Here is a 19,370-nt window from a genome sequence, read left to right as displayed (position 1 = left end):
TAGAAATCACTTTTAGTAGAGTGTCCTTGACACACACATTAACTATTTCTGCTCATACAAACACTAAGCCAGACAAACAGTCATTCAAACAATAATATTGAGTTACACTTAAAATCTGGTGTTTAAAAGACTAAAATAAATAGAAAATATACAGAACATGACTGCTAAATAAATTTAGACAGGAGACTTTTATTTTGCCAACACAAAACATTTGAAACTAATATTTATAGTAGGTAAATAACCAGATAACATGATAGCATTGGGACAAAAGTTTGTGTTCAAACAAGAAGATTGTGATGCGTCTGGTGCATTTTCATAAAAAAGAAGCTTATTCATTCGGGAAAGTTACTTGCCATGAGTAGAGTAATAATAGAATTGAACTATATCAGAGTAATGATGCTTCATAATAATACTACTCAAGTAAAAGTAAAAAATGTGGTGCAGTGAAACTACTCCTAAACATTTTTTTTCTAAAAAGTTTCAATTGGATTTAACTGAGTGAATGTAACTAGTACCTCCCACATTTAGATGGGTATAAATGGCTAAACACTGTCTTTGCAGTCGATTTTAAATTCTATTTTCATTTCCCATTGAGAAACATCTCCAAACAACAATGACATATTTATCTCAATATTCTCAAATTAGTCCCAGAATCTGTCCCTACATCACAAGACATTTCTGTCTGGCTGCATTTGTTCCACACTCCAACAAACGTTTGCAGAAATCCTGCAATGAACTGCAGTTTAAAGGCAGTTTCCTGAACTTTGACTCTGTTGATAAACACAAGAAGGCCTGACTGTAACGTTCCCCCTGAAACTGGATCAACCCAGAACTGCACACACTAAACCGCTCTGCCGAAGGTCATCGATCAGCCGTATCTCAGAGTGTGTGTGTGCGTGTGTGCATATGTGTGGGTTTTGTGAGCTGTGTATAAAGCAAATATGACAGGCATGTCAAGACAGTGGCAAAAAAAATAAGGTGTTAATGGTTAATCTGGAGAGATGTAATGATCCACATGCAGCTGAGGCCTTCAATCTGAAATAAACCTAATCTGAGGTCAGAAGTTCTTCTAGCAACTACAAAAAAAGCAGAATATGTTGATGCAATCATCTAAATGTTTCAAGTTTTTTAGTCATGTCTTTACTGTGACTGCAGTTGAAGTTTGCAGTCAAAGATTGGCTAATTTCTGCATGAATTAAAATAAAAGTTAACTATCATCACTTAGCACTCCATTCAAAAATTGTGTACGGAGACTTAAATCTTCAATATGCTTTTTTTTTTTTTTTTAAGATTTAAAATTATAATAAAAGACAAGGCAACAAATTAAAATAAAATATTAACGCAAAGGAATGAAAACAATAAATTACTTCTACTTGGCAAATTAGGAGGGGAACTCTAATACATAAAAAAATAAAATAAAAACACAAAGAAAAGCAGAGTTTTTTGTTGTTTTTCTTATCTTTTTTTTTGCTTTTCAGCGTTTTGCAGCACAGTGCGCACACACACTGCCAAACATTTCCAAAGGACTGCAGCTGAGAAGCAGTGCAACCCTGAAACAACACAGACTGTTCTTTCCCCAGGGAACACGGATGAAAGGAACCTGGTTTAATATCCTTGGGTTTTTTTAATAGATTACAAACATACGTGCTGGAGATTTTACATGAAGCGACTTCATCCTCTCAGCTTTGTGTAAATGAGAATCATTAATGCAGGTGGTTGCATAATAAGGATTTTATGTTCTGTTAAGCAGAACCCGGAACATCCTTTTATCCCTTACACATGAACACAGAATCACTTTTTGGGTTTTCAAAGCTCAGCTGGACTCAGTGGAAATCCTAAACAAGCGATATTATTGGCTGGACTGACCACTGCACAGGCTCACCTGTCTTTCTATCACAGATCCTTTCTCTGCTGCCTCAGTGACCTAATACAACCTACACCATCTCTATTGATCACTGGGCTTGGCCGAGTTGCACAACGTTCAAACAGACGTAAATTTGGCACCGAGCTGAAATCCTCCCATTCATCCTGCTGGTATATAAAAGAGGAGAGGAGCAGCTTCTGGTACTCATCAGGTCAGCTGAGGGGCTCGCTGTTACCAAGTGCTTTGTGCTGCGACCGAGACGGGACGAAGATGGCACCAACCAAGAAGGTAACGCACACTCTGCAGAGATTTCCCTGATGCATCACACAGATTGAAAATGGGTTCACGTAAAGAAACTGCTGGAGGTGGAAGTTCATTCGTCTGTGCTTTTACTGGGAAGGTGTTCATGCAGCTTTTTTAAAAAATATATTGAACTGTGTCCATCTGTTTTGTTGAAAATGGCAAAAGAAAAAACAGCCTTATCTTTGCACCTTTGTACCCCGGAGGCACATCTGGTTACATTTTTTGCGATTGCACAATGAGTTTTGATCCATTCTCAACCAATTCATGCAAAGCATCAATTTTTTGCTTTTGCAAGAACATATTTTATTCTTTCCTTTTTAATTGTTTCTTCATTGAGATGAAAAAACTATTTTTATATCACAAAAATTATATCTTTGTGATATAATTTTCAATGCATTTTTTAAAGTATTAAACCCAGATTAAGTAGATTTTTCTTCTCATGTAGGGCATCCTGGAGCGTCTGAATGCCGGAGAGATTGTAATCGGTGATGGAGGTTTTGTGTTTGCTCTGGAGAAACGAGGCTACGTGAAAGCTGGGCCATGGACTCCTGAGGCTGCTGTCACTCACCCCGAAGCTGGTATGACAGTTGTAATCTTACATTTAATCCAAATTTAATCTCACATGTTCACATTAAGGTGACAGGACATGTTTTTGTATCAGTGCGACAGCTGCACAGGGAGTTCCTCAGGGCAGGAGCCAACGTCATGCAGGCCTTTACCTTCTACGCCAGCGATGACAAACTGGAGAACAGGGGTCAGGCACTGAAAATCACTGTAGGTACCAAAGGACATCACCTCAATGCTCCAAATACATCTTTTTAGCAAGCAGTAAAGGTGATAATCTGTTTCTTTTATTTCAGGGAGCACAAGTCAACGAGGCTGCTTGTGACCTGGCGAGGGAAGTTGCCAACGAAGGAGACGGGCTGGTAGCTGGAGGAGTGTCCCAGACTCCGTCCTACCTGAGCTGCAAGAGCGAGATGGAAGTGAAAGCCATCTTTAAGAAACAGCTGGACGTGTTTGTCAAAAAGAATGTGGACTTCCTGATTGCCGAGGTGAATTCATGCAGCTCTTAACTCGATAACGTCAAATCATTGATTGCTCCGGCTGTAGAAATGACTGCTTTTTACAAAAACTTGCTGAGTTGACTGACTGTTGTGCTGAATATATTCTGTGTATTCGGTATCAAAAGCAAAAAAAAAAAAAAAACTGGAAAAATTTTAAAACTGTTTGCAAAATGATAAACCGATAAATGCTGTTAGATTTTGATTTTATTATTCTGATCTGAATTCAGAACAGATTTGAGTCTTTGGGCTAAAGTAGGTTTTGGTGCCCTCAAATTACATTTTGAAAGTTTTTTCAACTTTAGGTTTTTCAAAGGCCCTGTCCATATAAAAAAAAATAAAAAGAGAGGAAAAAAACTTTTAAATACACCATTATTTCTACAAATAATTTGAGTCCCAAAACATCATTCCTGCATGTGCCGATGCAAAGCAGTCACAGATGTGCCCCAAAAACAAAGATGAAGCAAGAGAGAGGACATGTGTTAATTCCAATTTATTTAAGTTTGAGGATTTATTTCATCTGTGTGATATAATTTTCAAAAAGTTGCACAGTATTTATTGAATACATTTAGCAATAATATGGACTTTTAAGTCTTCTTTACAAAATAATCTGTTTGCAAAACCATTTTGCAAGTGGCCAAAAAAATATTTGGTCACTTGCAAAATCATAAACCTCCGGGCTACTGTCATGCTGATTTCACAAAAGCCTAAAGTATCAATTATGTTGCAGAGTGAAAAAGAAAAAAAGGAAACTGAACTTAAATTTTGCTTTGTCACACACCTCCATTTGTCATTTTTATGAGTTTTTTTTTTGTATCAGGCTTTAAACGGCAAAATGTACTTTAGCCCGAAAAGTGTAGTCATTGAATCCTTCTGGTTGTGTTTATGTGTTGGCAGTACTTTGAGCATGTGGAGGAAGCAGAGTGGGCAGTTCAGGTGCTGAAGACCAGCGGGAAGCCAGTGGCCGCCTCTCTGTGCATCGGACCAGAGGGAGACATGCACGGCGTCTCGCCCGCAGAGTGTGCCGTCCGGCTGGTGAAAGCTGGTACGCGCCAAAGAATTTGCAACATGAAACTTCTCAGATTTCTTCCTCATTTGAAAATACGCGACTGTAATATTTTTGCTTTGAACTCCAAGGGGCCCAGATTGTGGGAGTCAACTGCCACTTTGACCCCCTGACCTGTGTGAAAACTGTCAAGATGATGAAGGAGGGAGTGGAGAAGGCCGGGCTGAAGGCTCACTACATGGTGCAGCCGCTGGCGTACCATACTCCCGACTGCAACTGTCAGGGATTCATCGATCTTCCTGAATTCCCCTTTGGTAACGACAACCTGCTTTCACATAGGAAAAAGTAGAGAAAAGCGACTGTTGTAATTTAGCGTCTTATGTTTTCCCGTCTGTGTTTTCTTGTTTCTTAGCCCTGGAGCCCAGAATCCTGACCCGCTGGGACATGCACCAGTACGCCAGGGAGGCCTACAATGCTGGCATCCTCTACATTGGAGGCTGCTGTGGCTATGAGCCTTATCACATCAGGGCCGTGTCAGAGGAGCTGGCCCCAGAGAGGGGCTTCCTCCCTGCTGCATCAGAGAAACATGGAATGTGGGGTGCTGGTCTGGAGATGCACACCAAACCCTGGGTCAGAGCCAGGTAAAAATTCTGCAAACATCTAGAGCTCTGCAATCCACCTCTTTGTTTTTGTTGTTGATTTTTTTGTGACAAAAGAAAAAGTCATTTCTTTTGTGTCGATCTATAACAGATCCCGACGCGAATACTGGGAAAACATCCGACCGGCATCTGGTCGTCCAAAGTGTCCGTCATTATCCACGCCAGAGAGCTGGGGAGTGACCAAGGGCCACAGTGACCTGCTGCAGCACAAAGAGGCAACTAGCACCCAGGAAATGAAGCACGTGCTGGAGAAGCAGAAGAAGGTCAAATCTTCTGCATGAGCATCATGCAGTGAATAAACAGAAATGCGTCTGTCTCTTATGTCAATTTGACAGCGTTTCTCTGTTCAGTCCAGAAGTTCATAGAAGCACTTGTAACAGCGACGCTCCAGTAGAGAAGTCTTAAAATGACAAGCCTTAAAACAATAAAATCTGAGTTTGTAACGAAATCTGAGAGCTCTGGGTCTGTGTTTCAATGAGTGTTCACAGATCAGTGCAACAAATGCGAGTCATTTATTACTTCTAACGTATTTCACACATTTACTGATTCAGAAATTGACTCAATAACTTTCTAGTACAAACTGAATTTATATTACCTTGGAAAAGCATTTTGTCACACTGCCACTACAAATTTTACTGGCATTTTAAAGTTTTTGTGAAATTAAGATTTTAAGGGGCCTAAAGAACAACTCCTTTAGTGCATCCATCAAATGTGGACTTTTTTGCAGCAGCTATACCGTTGAAATTGACAGAAAGTCATAAAATATCCCAATTCTATTTTGCTATAACATTCAAACTTGAACAGTTAGAATGAACCATGATGTAAAACACTTTCAGCAAAGGAAAACGTATCACTAAACATTACACCAAACAAACCGTCCACATGATGAAACATGACAGTGGCAGCATTATGCTGTGGAAATGATCAGCTTCTGCAGGAAGAGCTGGACACAGGGTAAGACTGGAAGAAAACCTGAAAAAATCACCTTTCAGCAGAACAGCCAGTTACTGTCATGATTTGCAGAGAAGGTGGTGAGGAAGATGCTGTGGACACAGGTTGAAATGAAGAAAAAATAATGATTTAATGATGAAGTCAGAAATACAAAGTCCAAAATCCAGGCAGCACAGAGACTCCACAGAACACAGAAACCTAAATAAACACGCAGAAAAACTCAAATCCTCACAGTTACAAGAGAATAGTTTAACTCAATGCATAATGGGTCAAAGTCCAGATTTAAATCTATAACTTAGAATTTAAAGACCTCCATCAAATCTGACTAAACTGGAACTATTCTGCAAAGTAGAACTGCAGAGCAGAGTTTTTAGACTCTAGTTACGTCAAACTGGTTCAGATACCAACTAAAAGACTCTGATATAAACTAGTGGCATGTGGTTCTGCAAAGAATTGCCTCAAAGACGGTGGTTACGAATATAATATTATAAGATTTGTATTTTTGTCAGAATGCACTTCTTTGCTTATCACATTAAACCCCAATAAAAAACGTTATTTGTGTCTGAAATGGGACACACTGTGTCAAAAAGTAATTCAAAAAAATCAAACAAACAGAAAGCCACGAGCCAGCAGAGAAGTGCACAGAAAACATGGAGAACCGTAATTAATCCGGACCAAACTAGACGCAGAAATGCATTCACATTGCTCTCATTCAGTTAAAAAGGGGAGGTGTTGAGTAACTTGTCTTTTACCAATCAGAGTGGCTCCTACACAGACCCCTCCCCTGCTTCAGGGGGATTTAATGAGGCCCTCTGCAACTCTCTGGTGTCACTTCAGCTTCTCAAAGTCTGAGCAGTCAGGGGTCCACACAGCAGCAGGAGAATGGAGCCAACAAAGAAGGTACGTGTGAAAAACAGGAATGCTTTCTGGGAAAGAACCCTGCTGTAGACTAAAGAAGCAGAGTTTATTATTATTTTTGATTTAAGACTGATTAACCCAAACGACAGTTGGTATTTTACTAAGATGCTTCGTTTGAAGGAGGGTTTTATTTTTTTCTTTTACAACACGTGGGGGTCCGGGTGGTTGTAGAGTCCTAATAAAACTTCTGCACAGCTGGCATACCAGGGTCACATTTCTCCAAAACGCCAACTGCTGCTGCAGAAATGAAGTACCAGTGCAACTAATAAGAGTTTTATAAAGCCTTACTTCCAAGCTTCTGTCCTGGAAATTTTTTTTTTTTTACTTTTTCTAAACAGTAGAATGGTTGGAATAAATTTTTTAAAGCGTCGAAACCATTTGCTTTCTATTTTATGTTTTTTTTGTTTTTTTTTAAGACTGGCCTAAATTCTGTTCCTAATGAAGAAAGAGTCAATTTCTTGAGTGTGGTCCAGGAAGAGATAATCGTACATTAAACAGCTGGAATGGCCGACGGCGAATCAATCCTGCAAGGAAGGGATAACATAATACATTTTATTTGCTCTGCAGATTGCACTTCTTGACCTACTTGGATGCAGATTCATTTTGCAGAATCTAGATGTTGATAAAGTCTGACGCTTGCATCTCGATAAAAGCTTCTGGAGTCAGCGGGTAAAAACTTATTTCACAAGCAGCTGTTTTCATGACTGACTGCGACTGTGATAAAGCGGAATGGATCAAAAGATTTCAGGACACACGTTGTGCAACACATATTGGATTGTTGGAGATTAAAATCAGACGGTGTTCATAAAATTGTCCTGGAATGAGAACAGAAGTTATTTTTGGCTCCGCTGATTTATTTGCAGCCTGACTGATCCAATGTTTTACTGAAATCACTGAATTATTACAGGGTATCTTGGAGCGTCTTAATGCTGGAGAGATTGTGATCGGGGATGGAGGGTTCGTGTTTGCCCTGGAGAAGAGAGGATACGTCAAGGCTGGGCCCTGGACCCCTGAGGCTGCTGCAGAGCACCCAGAAGCTGGTGAGATTAAACTTCAATGTTGTAATTCTGCTAAAAAATATATATTATTGGTGCATCTTGAATGATAAACTTCACACCAAATTAAGGTACTTTCTAAAAAATGTTGAAGTGTTACATTTTCTTCGGTTGGCACGCGGAACAGATCAGTTCTCCTGCAACAATGTACAATTTTATTAAGACTTTTCCAACGTTGAAATTCTTAAAGTAAACGTTAAAGTAAAAACTCATTCAAGGAACACAAACAAATCAAGAAGGCTCCTCAAATCAGTGGATTACTAACTCCTAACTCGGCACAATCAGGAGAACGCTCAACATTTTCTACAGTTTCATGAAATGACATTAAAACAAATCCTTATATGCTTTCTGTATTTTTATTTTTCATTGCATCGTCTCTGGTTGACTTCCAGTGCGTCAGCTGCACAGGGAGTTTCTGCGGGCTGGAGCCAACGTCATGCAGACCTTCACCTTCTATGCCAGTGATGACAAGTTGGAGAACAGAGGCAACAAGCTCACCCTCACTGTAAGACAAGAGATTATAACTCTTTGTGAAACTTTATGGATTTGCATTTCATTTTTTATATATATATATATATATATATATATATATATATATATATATATATATATATATATATATATATATATATATATATATATATATATATATATATATATATATATATATATATTTTTTTTTTTTTTTTTTTTTTTTTTTTAAATTGGCCTACAGGGAGCTCAGATCAACGAGGCCGCCTGCGATCTGGCCCGGGAGGTTGCCAATGAGGGCGACGCTCTGGTGGCCGGAGGAGTGTCCCAGACTCCATCTTACCTGAGCTGTAAGAGCGACAAGGAGGTGAAGGCCATCTTCAAGAAACAACTGGACGTGTTCACTAAGAAGAATGTTGACTTTCTCATTGCTGAGGTAGAGGTTAAGCTGTTGAGGAAGCAAAATAGTTCTTGAATGTGGAAGTAGTGTCTGCTGGATAGATGTTGACGACCATGCTCTGACTGAGAGTTTTGTGCTGCAGTACTTTGAGCATGTTGAAGAGGCCGTGTGGGCGGTGGAGATCCTGAAGGAGTCGGGAAAGCCTGTGGCGGCCACTCTGTGCATCGGACGTGAGGGAGACATGCACGGCAACTCACCTGGAGACTGTGCCGTCAAGCTCGTCAAAGCCGGTACGTAACGGAGTCTCTAACGTACCCCAGAATAATCGTTAAGTTTAAGTCTTAACACATACGCAGCTGGACTCAAAGCTTTAGGTCTGTTAGGATTACCAAAATTATTTAACTTTACCAAGTGCCAGAATGATGAATGAGAGGATTTTACATTTATTTATTTATTTATTTATTTTTTGACATTTTGGAATAATGAAGTGTATATCTTAATTCATTTCATTGAATTAAATGATTTAGTAATCATTGATGATCTCATGCAGCAGAAAGAGGAAGTGAAAAATCTCACAAAATTGATAACACCACGAGGAAATATTGAAGAAACGGCTCAAAACACCAACCAGAACATAAAACTTTAGCTGCAAATGGGTTTTCTAAATGGACATTTCCAAATTCATTTCAAAGTGGCTTACGGAAAACAAAGCCATTGTTTTTGATTGACCATACAAAAGTCCTGATCTCAGGCAGATAGAAAATTTGTGGTCAGAGATGAGAAGGTGTGTTAAAAGCCGGACTCAGGAAAACCAGTTCTGTCCGGAAGAATGGGTCAAAATTCCAGAAAATTAATGTGAGAAATGTGTTAAACGATGCCCAGAAGATCTTAGTAAAGCTATACAGTCGGAAGCAGCTGTATCATATATTAAGGGGATGCATGAAACTTTGACGTGGTTAGAACATTATTAAAAAAATAACTCTCCCTTTTTTTCTGGCATTTAGTGAGCAGAAATAATTTAAGTAATCCTAACTGACAGAAAATAGGAAAAGAATAGACAAATGTACAATATTAACATATCTGTCTTCAGCTGTATTAGAAGAGGAAAAGGTGTAAAACAAATGTGAAATTCAAGTAGTGTCAGAAATGTGGGTCTGTTGTGGCTAAAGGTATAGCAGTAGGAAGTTTGTTTTATTAAATGTGGATTATAAAAATATTAAGGACTTGAAGCATTTGGTAATAGCACAATATCTTGTGACCAGAATAAACTTTTAATGGCATTTCTAGCTAAAAGTAATGGCAAGGTTTTAGTTCACAGCATTGTGTGCTTAAATAAAGGTTTTCCTCTAACTTCTGCATGTTTAGGTGCCCAGATTGTGGGAGTCAACTGCCACTTTGACCCCCTGACCTGTGTGAAGACTGTCAAGATGATGAAGGAGGGAGTGGAGAAGGCCGGGCTGAAGGCTCACTACATGGTGCAGCCGCTGGCGTACCATACTCCCGACTGCAACTGTCAGGGATTCATCGATCTGCCTGAATTCCCCTTTGGTAACGACAACTTGCTTTCACATAGGAAAAAGTAGAGAAAAGCGACTGTTGTAATTTAGCGTCTTATGTTTTCCCGTCTGTGTTTTCTTGTTTCTTAGCCCTGGAGCCCAGAATCCTGACCCGCTGGGACATGCACCAGTACGCCAGGGAGGCCTACAATGCTGGCATCCGCTACATCGGAGGCTGCTGTGGCTATGAGCCTTATCACATCAGGGCCGTGTCAGAGGAGCTGGCCCCAGAGAGGGGCTTCCTCCCTGCTGCATCAGAGAAACATGGAATGTGGGGTGCTGGTCTGGAGATGCACACCAAACCCTGGGTCAGAGCCAGGTAAGGAGCAACCATCCATCTTTTATTACCTTGGAAATGAACGCATTATGACTTCTAGTCACCAGTGTGATCCAGCTGATCTCCTCACTGTCGTTCAGAGCCCGCCGTGATTACTGGCAGAACCTGAACCCAGCCTCTGGCCGCCCTCTGTGTCCATCCATGTCGACTCCAGCCTCCTGGGGTGTTACCAGGGGCCATGCTGATCTCATGCAGCAGAAAGAGGCCACCACCAAGGACCAACTCAAAGAGCTGTTTGACAGGTCAAAGAATCACTGAGTGTTTCCCACCTGAAAGCAGATGCGAGTGAAGCAGCTGCACGAAGCAGCCAAGCACAATGTGGTGGACAGTTTTGTATAAATCAAGCAGCAATTTCTAACTTGAGACTGCACTGCTCTGTACGTCGATTTCTTGGAAAAATGAGGCCAGTGTCTCAGGTTAGGAGTTGGCCACGTGTTGAAAAAGGGACCTGTTTGTTTTCCATTATCCTGGACCACTTTGTTAAATGAAGTAATATCTAATAAAACACAAATTGGTTACTTGACAGTGTTGAATGAAGTTTTTGCTGTCTTACTACTTCCACCAGCTATACTAGAAGAAAGATTTGCATACTTCAAATTGTAAGCATTAAAAATCTGTTTAAGTATGATCAGATTAAATGCATTCTTGTACTTTAGAAGGAAGAAACAAATTCATATGAATAAATATAATATTTTCCACCAGATAAATAATATTGTATTATTACAGGTTTTGGATTGTTAAAGGTCTTATTAGATTTAATTCCTCTGTAGTTCACATCTATCAATCATACATTTTCAGATGAAATCCAAATCAACCTAAACTTTCTGAGAATAATTTTCTTAACACTTGGAGAAAATATGGAACAGCTAAAAATTAAAACTTTTCCTCTACTGAAAAAAAAACATAACTCAAACTAGTCAACCCTCACACAAACGTAACTTCAGTAAATATAACATAATGAATGAGCTAATACGGTGATGATTTTCCAGATGGAGAATAACGTTTGCTAATAAAGAAAATTATTTTAAATCAAGATTTTCACTTCCAGTTTGCCTGATATTAACATCTTATCTGAAACATTTCCTACTAAAAATAAAAATGAAAAAGAGTGAGGGGCGCACTAAACGTGTACAGATTCTTGAGTATTCGTGCAGTGATGCATCTTGACCTATAAAGGATCTCTGATACGGTCCTTGTTACTGATAGGACAGGTTCGGCTGGTCGTATGACAACGTTATCTTTTCTTCAAAGGTAGGTTGAAATGAAAGCTTCTTTTTTTCTAGCTTTAACGTTTAACATTATAAACAGACTCAGTAATCTTTTTTTCTTTTTATATAAATCTTAGCGGCCTTACTGAAGCTTGTCTGATTTGACCTCATTCTGGATGTCGGTCGGTCTGGGATATTCTTCCATAATATGAAGGCTGCATTATTATGGGCTTGCTATTTGACCAAGCAGGACAGCCCCTGACAACAACGACAAATGTAGCTAACGTTTATTCAAGTTATCTGTTTAAAATGTGGTCATTTCTGAACTGTGCTTAAGCCGCCGTCCCGCATCATTGCCTCCTTAATCTTCATATTTTCTTTGCTTTGAACAAATGATGATGACTCGTTTTATTCTAGAAAGTACGTTTTTTTGTCAAGAACAACAGTGCCCTCTTGTGGTGGGTTTTTGTTGCTACAGGAGACGTTTTACACCCGGAAGTAAACCTTGAGGTCGTCATGGGGAGCAAAGTCAGCTCCAAAATGGCAGCTCCCACCGCTAGATTAATTCAGGTAAAGTTGTTGAAGAAATTTGAATCGTTCTACTTCTCGTTTTGTTTGTTGCTGTTTTAGTATATGGTTAAAGTAAAAAAATAAATTCGGGATGTTTTTGACTTATTTTAGTGAGGGCTATTGGCTGAAATACCTCTCGTACCCTTGTTGATGTCCTTGTTAAACCGAACAACTCGTAGTCGTGTCTTGTGTTTTACTCCGCTGCAACAGTATATTTCTAGTAATCAAAATGCGTTTCAGGTCAATTGATAATTCAGTTTTTTTTTGCTATATCATGACCTGTTACAATTCAGATAGAATTGAATAGTTGCACCTCAACGCTTTGTAACAGTGGCGCCCCCAGAAAATGTGCATAGGGGTGACCAAATGTACAGTATCTTTCATTTGGTAACTCAGGTGGAGTTCAGCCAGCGGCTGTGTATTGCATGATCCTTCACGCTTTTTTATTATTAAAATGACTATGCATCCAACATATTTACCTCTGTTTCTAGAAACACAAAGGTTTTGGAAAACAGACATTTCATACTGTTATTTCAATTATCTTTAATTTGCCTGTTGATATGTCTTAGCAAAAATATCCACAAAACCTATAAAGACCGATTCTATTTGCTCAGTTTGATTCAAGACAACCAAGTTAATTAGGATCTCGCTACTCTGTGTTTTTAAAATGTATATTGATTAACTTGAGGTGGTTGCAGTTGTATGGTACGGTAAATACAGACTATTTTTCTCACAAAACTGGGTGTGGAATCCTGTCTTACATTATAACAAATGTTCCCTTGAGAAAATCTCAATGCATATTAATGACTGGAATGATTGATTCCTTATGAAATGACTCCTTATCTGTGTTTTGATGTTTTGGTACAATTGTATTAGAAATGTAATATTCTGTAGGCTAACCAGATATCCAAACTGCAGCATTATATCAATTACAGATGTATCCATTAAGCTTTTCCTGGCTTATTTTGTTTGTTGTTGTTTTTTCTTAGTGCCATAACACACATGAAAGGGGAAAAAGGGATGAAAATTGTCATTGTTTTAGTTTTAAAACCAGTTAATTTAATGAAATACATCATTTGAATTTATGCATCAAAATCAGCTCTGAAAACTCAAGAAATATCTTTATTTAAATTTGTAGCCATAGAGGTGAGCTTGATACCAAAAGAAGGCATCAAAATGCTGTACCTTTTTATGATTTCTTTTTTTTCAAGCAATGAATGATTTGGGTTATTATGTGTGTCTTTGCTCAGGCTGTTCGGCCGCATGCTCCTTTGATCAAGTTCCCAAACAGACAGGATATACCAAGGCCCAATGGTAAGTCTGTTTATAAAAAATGTGTGAGATTTAAACAGAATCAACCAGCAGAGTACGTGCCAAAAGCTTATGTCTTTAGTGATTAAACACAGTAAGAAATCAGATCTGGTTTATTTTAGCAGCATGAGTTTTTGTGGGAAGCTGGAGAAAACACTTTAACTTTCCTGCAGCTGTTAAAATTAAGGATAGTTTTGCACGAGATGTTCTATTTATGCAGAGAATGAGAAAGGATAATACAATTTATTTGCCAACAAAAACTGAGTTCAATATGTGGCTTGCTTTGGAAAAAAGCTTCAGCACCGGGGCAGGTGCAAACAAAACTCAGCACTGCAGAAGATGTTCACCAACACCAGCTGTCATATGCGTACTTTATGAACAGATTTGTAACACTAAGGAATAGTTTTGGCTGTAAAGTTCAGACAAATGAAGAAGGTGTGGTTGTCTCTGATGTCAAAATGACATGGAACCAGCTCTAAAGTTGTTGGGAAGAGGCTTCCTTTCTTTCAGGTCACCTGTCCTTGACTTCAGGAGCTAGACTATTACCACAAGAGCAAAATGTTTAGCTCTTTGTTTAACCACACCTTATCTGATAAAAGGCTGATCCAGTTGTCACAATCTTGACCTTCGGCACGCTCAACTTAAAAAAAAAAAACAGAAGTGTCCCCAGGCACACTTGTATTTGGCTCTCAGAAAATGTTTCCTGATAATTCCGCATGCTCTGTTGTATTTATGCAAACTCAATGTGGTCATTTACCGGCAGCATTAAATGAAATGGTGATTTCCTGCTGTACTCTGAGTGTTTTTCACCCTTGTTTGTTTTAGTCCAAGAGGCATTGAAACTTCTAGGTCTTAACTTTACACAACACAACGCCCCTAGTTCAGCCTCAACGCCGTCCAGACCTCAAGTACCTTTGACTCCGACTACCCTGGGAACGCCGGACTCACTGGCCTCTGTTCAGCAGCTGCCCGCCAGGTACCGCAGGAGACCGTTAACTCTGGATGAAATGGACTACATCCAGGTGAGGGGTGCAGCCTTCCATAGAAGTATGGCATTGAGATGGCATGGCCAAAAACAGGTTAAAAATTGTGTTGAGTACTTGGAACACAATTCTTCCTGCTTTTCTTGATTTCAACTAGAGTAAGCAAATGTCTTTGACAGTTTGTTTTGTCTTACTTCAGGAGTACTAAGATATTTGCACTAGAAACGAGATCAAAAATGCTGTTTTGGAAGTGTGAGAAGGATTATGTGGTTAAAGAAATGATTGGCTATTTGGTGCTGTTTTTTTCTTCTCTTTTTAAACACTGAATTGTAATTTCTCTTTGCCTCAGCGTGGTGGACCGGAGTGATCTGAAACAATTCATTCTCTGCAGCCAAAGGAAGACGAGTCTTTTTTTCTCCTCATCAGCACAACGCCAATGCTGTGAGATTCATAGGATATATTACATAAATCCTGTTGCAATGTACATATTGTTTGTTAAATAATTACAATGTATTTTAAGTTCACACTAAAGGATAGTTTCATTGCAATACACAAAAAAAGCCTTTTTTTTTCTTCACTAAAATTGAACCATAAGTTTTATTTTTAAAGGATCATTTAAATTTGATGGAGCTAAACATGAACCGCAACTATCCTCAAATGCAAAACAAAATAAAATGACATCTGGTTTTATTTTAAAGCAGGGAAAATAAAACAAATAAAGTGGTTATTAAAATTCTTGAAACTGTTTTGTTGTGAACCACTGGATTAAACTAATTATGATTTGGTTTGTCGTGAAAATGTCTTTTTAAACACGGGCATCCGAGAAATATACGAAGCATTAGTTGAAAGAAGAGGCCATTGCTGCTGATCAGATGAACAATATTTAATTTGCTCCTCGGGTATGTTACCGTTGATACCGTTGCTGGCATGCTTTAAATGTTAAAAACATTCACAACACTAATATTCCCATGTCAGTGCTTAACACTGGCCACCATTAATGTTCTCCAAAATAGAGTCCAGTGAGTTGTTCATTACCCAGATGAATGTTGGCACAATGTAGTACAGACATGACAGGTGAGAAGACACTCCGCCTACCGTCTCCGCTTTATTTTCTGCCAGAGCTGCAGGATTTCACCTCGAAGCGACACTCAGCCAGACAGAGCAGAGGAAATTATTCTGCATTCACAAAACAATACCGGCTCCTAAACGCATGAATTAAGAGTAATTCATGGTTTTACAAAAATAACTGAATGTTCAAAACCCTAATGTCAAATACTACCAATGAACTTGATTAACAAACACAGCAACAATGAAACGCTCAGTCACAAATGGCCACAACACTAGAAGAAACACTCTGAGGAATGCGCGGGTTAATCATTTTCAGATATTCGTCCTACATGTGCGTTGCTCTTGATATAAGCAGCGCTCCCCGTTTCCCTTCCCACTTCTTCCCATAAACTGGAACATTTTTGTGCAAACGTGAGACTCGACACTGCACTCGTAATGTCGCGAAAGCGATCTGTGCTGCGGACGAAATCGTTCGTCAATCGTTCTGCTCTTCTATTTCCTCAAAAGCCGGGAGGAAGTCGGCGATGGTGTCCACCACGTAGTCAGGCACGTAGCTGTGGTTGGTGGTCAGGTCACTGCTCCTGTATTCCTGGGCCTCCTCGATCTGAGACACGCCGGTGAGGGTCAGCATGGTGTCCAGGCCGCAGTTGGACCCGAACAGCATATCGGTCTCCAGTCGGTCCCCGACCATCAGGCACTGGGCAGGATCCACGCCGCTGAACTGGCTGGAGATGCACTCGAACATGAAGCGGCTCGGCTTGCCGATCACAGTCGCTTTACGGCCCGACGCCACTTCCAGCGCTGCAGTGAGGGAACCGGAACCTACAAGGGAGCAAAACATCAAAGACAGAAAAAGGCTCCAAGTGTTACAACACAGATTTACACAAGTGTTCATATCACTGATGTTAAATGTGTGCCATACATTAGCATTACATCTAAAACAAAAATCAACTAAGAAATTTACATAAAAACTCAAGTAATTCATAAAGTTAATCTGTGTGCAATTTAAATAATCTGCATGGGAGTAAATGTCAGATGCAATTGGACTTTTGACTCACAAGCAAAACACTGATAGAAAATTAACACTGCACGTCACTTGGAATGCACTATTCCTAAGGTGGCAGCATGATGCTGTGGTCATCCGGTCTGACTGAGATTTATGGCTGCTATTGGGTAAAAAATGCAGGTGTGTGTAAGCCTGTCACATTAAGCAATAAATCAGTCACATGATAAATTAGAATGAGTGCCATAATTTCCATTTGGACAGCAGTCGGCAAATAGGGGGTTTGGACTATTTTTTTGTAAATACTGGGCAATCCTGGGAGAAAAACTTAAAGCTGCTAAAGACTTCAGGTTGGGACTGAGCTTCACCTTCCAGCAGCACGATGACCCTAAACATACAGCCGGAATCTCAATGGGAAGGTAAAGATTGAAGCATCGCCTCAGTCGATGTCCAGACCTAAAACTAAAGGACACTTTGCAATAAAATGACAGTTAAAGGTCACCCTCCTGACCCTAAATATTCAAACCAGGTGGTCTATAATGCTGTTAGAACAGTTAATTCATCAGAATCAGCCTAGCTGTTTCCAAACCAAAAGTAAGTTTTAATGATGATTATCTGACATTATGTAGTCAGTTCCAAGTTCTATTCACACATTCATATTCTATTCTGCAATGAAACAGAAACATTATCTTCACAATGTCATTTCTGTTTGTACACTGAAACGAGACTTTGATGATCAGGTGTGAAGAGGGGTAGAAAAGCAACAATAACATTTGTAGTATTTGAAACAAAAGGTGGGATGAATTACAGCAAAGATTCACACACAACTCCAAAGCTTTAGGTTTGAACAGAGCTCAATATTATATTAAACATAAGAGGAGGAAACTGTCCTCTTGTAGAGCTGATTGTAACTGGGTCAAGCTTCATTACTCCAAGCATCATCATCATCATCATCATCATACCTGGCAGGATCCGTCCACCTGACAGCGGGTGCCACGGGTCGTTGTCGGTGGCCAGGAACAGACACTCGGGGTCCCGCAGGTAGCACGAAGCTTTGGCCAGTTTCAGAAAAGTCAGTTTGTCGTCGTGTCCCACCAGAACCGCTTTCACGTCCGGAGCCAGGGCGCAGTTGTAGATGGTGGCGTCCGGGTCGTCCTCCTCCTCCTCCACGCAGGGGATCCCCGCCTCCAGCAGCTCGGTGCGGAGCCCCTCGCAGCCGATGACGAACACCTGGCCGCGGACCTTCACGACGTCCCTCAGGTAGAGGGCCGAGCAGTAGGAGGAGCTGAAGATCTGGTCCAGCATCACGTCGGTGAAGCCCAGCCGCGTGAACTTGTTCACGTAATTCTCCCGGGGCCTGGTGGAGTTGTTGGTGACGAACACCACGTTTTTCCCCCGGCGGATCAGCGCGTTCACCACCTTGGCCGCTCCCGTGATCGCATTCTCTCCGTGCCAGATGACCCCGTCGCAGTCGAAGAGGAAGAACTCCTTCGCTTCGAGCAGAACCCTGATTTGCGCACCGCGAATTTTCTGGCAGCCTTTGAAGGCAAAGGCGCCTGCCATTCCGGCGCTTTCCTCCGTCTCTTCCGTCTTTCACCGGCTAGTGGTGCCCCATGTCAGAGGCTGCGACATAACGTGACGGAAAAACGGCGAGCTTATACGGGACGACAACAAATCGGCGTCAGGAAATCACATTGCAGCAGAGACCTTGATGCTGGTGCACAAACCCGACGTAGAGGAGCTACATAAACATTGACGTCCAGCCACGCTCTCTTGTCCAGGTCGACCAATCAAAACGCAGCCGTGCAGCCAATCACAGTTGAATGTGTCAGAAGGGTAAATCCTTTGGGAAATAAAATTGCGCCCTCATGACTTAATATGAATGATATAAAAATTAAACAATGACAATAAATAAAAAAGTAAAAATTTCAAAATATAATATGCTCTTTAAACTTCACATATTAAATTACACGACTGGATGCTTAAGTTCCGACAGTAGGATGAGACATTAATTAAAACATTCATTTGCGTAAAAGGTACAGTGACACAGTTATGCTAAATTTTATAGAGACAAGTGAATTAAAAACGACAATGAATATAACAGCAATACAAATAAAAATGAATAAAAGAAATACTACTTAAAACAGCAACATACCTAACCAGCAATATTTTCCCCATTTTATTCCTCATCCTTTTGTTTTTAGCGAATATTATTGACACAGGATAGCATATACATAACAATATGAGCCAAAAAAGTTCAAGCCGCCCTTCTAGAATCTAAGGTATACAATTAATGGATGAACTAGTACAAAACCGAGACACGAATTTGTACTTTTATTTGGCCACTAGATGGGGTTGTAACCTATCACCATCAGAGCACAGAGGTAAGAGCTGATGCCAGAAAAATAATCTATTTTTGTCATTAGGCTGGACAGTATTTTTTTTTTTTTTTTTTTACATTCTTTCCATAAATATTAACATCCCACAGAATATATAAATCAATTTTTTTTCTTTACAAAGGCTTTATGCTTTTCTCTATTTTAACACCAAAAAGATTCAATAAAATGCTGGTTACAAGAAACTTTCCATTAGATCTTTATGAAAGTTTTAGCTGGACTGAGGCCCGAAATGGCTGTGGATGGTAAA

The 19,370-nt window shown here is 39.9% G+C and overlaps 4 protein-coding genes across 5 annotated transcripts; 3 read left to right on the top strand and 1 right to left on the bottom strand.

The window, feature by feature from the left end:
• Positions 1-2,027: 2,027 nt before the first annotated feature.
• Positions 2,028-5,341, top strand: LOC103470081 (betaine--homocysteine S-methyltransferase 1-like). The gene is made up of 8 exons (XM_008418227.3): positions 2,028-2,152; positions 2,613-2,745; positions 2,829-2,941; positions 3,028-3,219; positions 4,126-4,273; positions 4,366-4,548; positions 4,647-4,875; positions 4,985-5,341. Exons 1-8 carry the CDS (start codon positions 2,135-2,137, stop codon positions 5,172-5,174), a joined length of 1,206 nt encoding a protein of 401 aa, XP_008416449.1. The 5' UTR covers positions 2,028-2,134; the 3' UTR covers positions 5,175-5,341.
• A 1,297-nt stretch (positions 5,342-6,638) lies between these two features.
• LOC103470080 (betaine--homocysteine S-methyltransferase 1) lies at positions 6,639-11,104 on the top strand. Its single transcript, XM_008418224.3, has 8 exons — positions 6,639-6,744; positions 7,670-7,802; positions 8,210-8,322; positions 8,533-8,724; positions 8,831-8,978; positions 10,054-10,236; positions 10,335-10,563; positions 10,662-11,104. The coding sequence occupies exons 1-8, from the start codon at positions 6,727-6,729 to the stop codon at positions 10,837-10,839; spliced, it is 1,194 nt and encodes a 397-aa protein (XP_008416446.2). The 5' UTR covers positions 6,639-6,726; the 3' UTR covers positions 10,840-11,104.
• Positions 11,105-11,739: 635 nt separating this feature from the next.
• On the top strand, positions 11,740-15,438 carry kgd4 (alpha-ketoglutarate dehydrogenase subunit 4). Of its 2 annotated transcripts, XM_008418229.3 has the most exons (6): positions 11,740-11,832; positions 11,927-12,065; positions 12,268-12,359; positions 13,610-13,673; positions 14,496-14,692; positions 15,003-15,438. In XM_008418229.3, exons 3-6 carry the CDS (start codon positions 12,306-12,308, stop codon positions 15,018-15,020), a joined length of 333 nt encoding a protein of 110 aa, XP_008416451.1. In that variant the 5' UTR covers positions 11,740-11,832; positions 11,927-12,065; positions 12,268-12,305; the 3' UTR covers positions 15,021-15,438. The 2 variants fall into 2 exon arrangements, with proteins under 2 accessions (XP_008416451.1, XP_008416452.1); XM_008418230.2 differs by lacking the exon at positions 11,927-12,065 and having other exon boundaries at positions 11,788-11,832.
• Positions 15,439-15,521: 83 nt separating this feature from the next.
• On the bottom strand, positions 15,522-18,473 carry pdxp (pyridoxal (pyridoxine, vitamin B6) phosphatase). Its single transcript, XM_008418231.3, has 2 exons — positions 17,687-18,473; positions 15,522-16,543 (listed from the first exon to the last, which is right to left on the bottom strand). The coding sequence occupies exons 1-2, from the start codon at positions 18,285-18,287 to the stop codon at positions 16,197-16,199; spliced, it is 948 nt and encodes a 315-aa protein (XP_008416453.1). The 5' UTR covers positions 18,288-18,473; the 3' UTR covers positions 15,522-16,196.
• Between the last annotated feature and the right edge of the window lie 897 nt (positions 18,474-19,370).

The sequence above is a fragment of the Poecilia reticulata genome, chromosome 9, assembly GCF_904066995.2.
Source record: "Poecilia reticulata chromosome 9, P_reticulata-male-v2, whole genome shotgun sequence".
Lineage (NCBI taxonomy): Eukaryota > Metazoa > Chordata > Actinopteri > Cyprinodontiformes > Poeciliidae > Poecilia > Poecilia reticulata.
The sequence above is the reverse complement of the archived record's forward strand: the minus strand, read 5'-3'. Positions and strand labels throughout refer to the sequence as shown.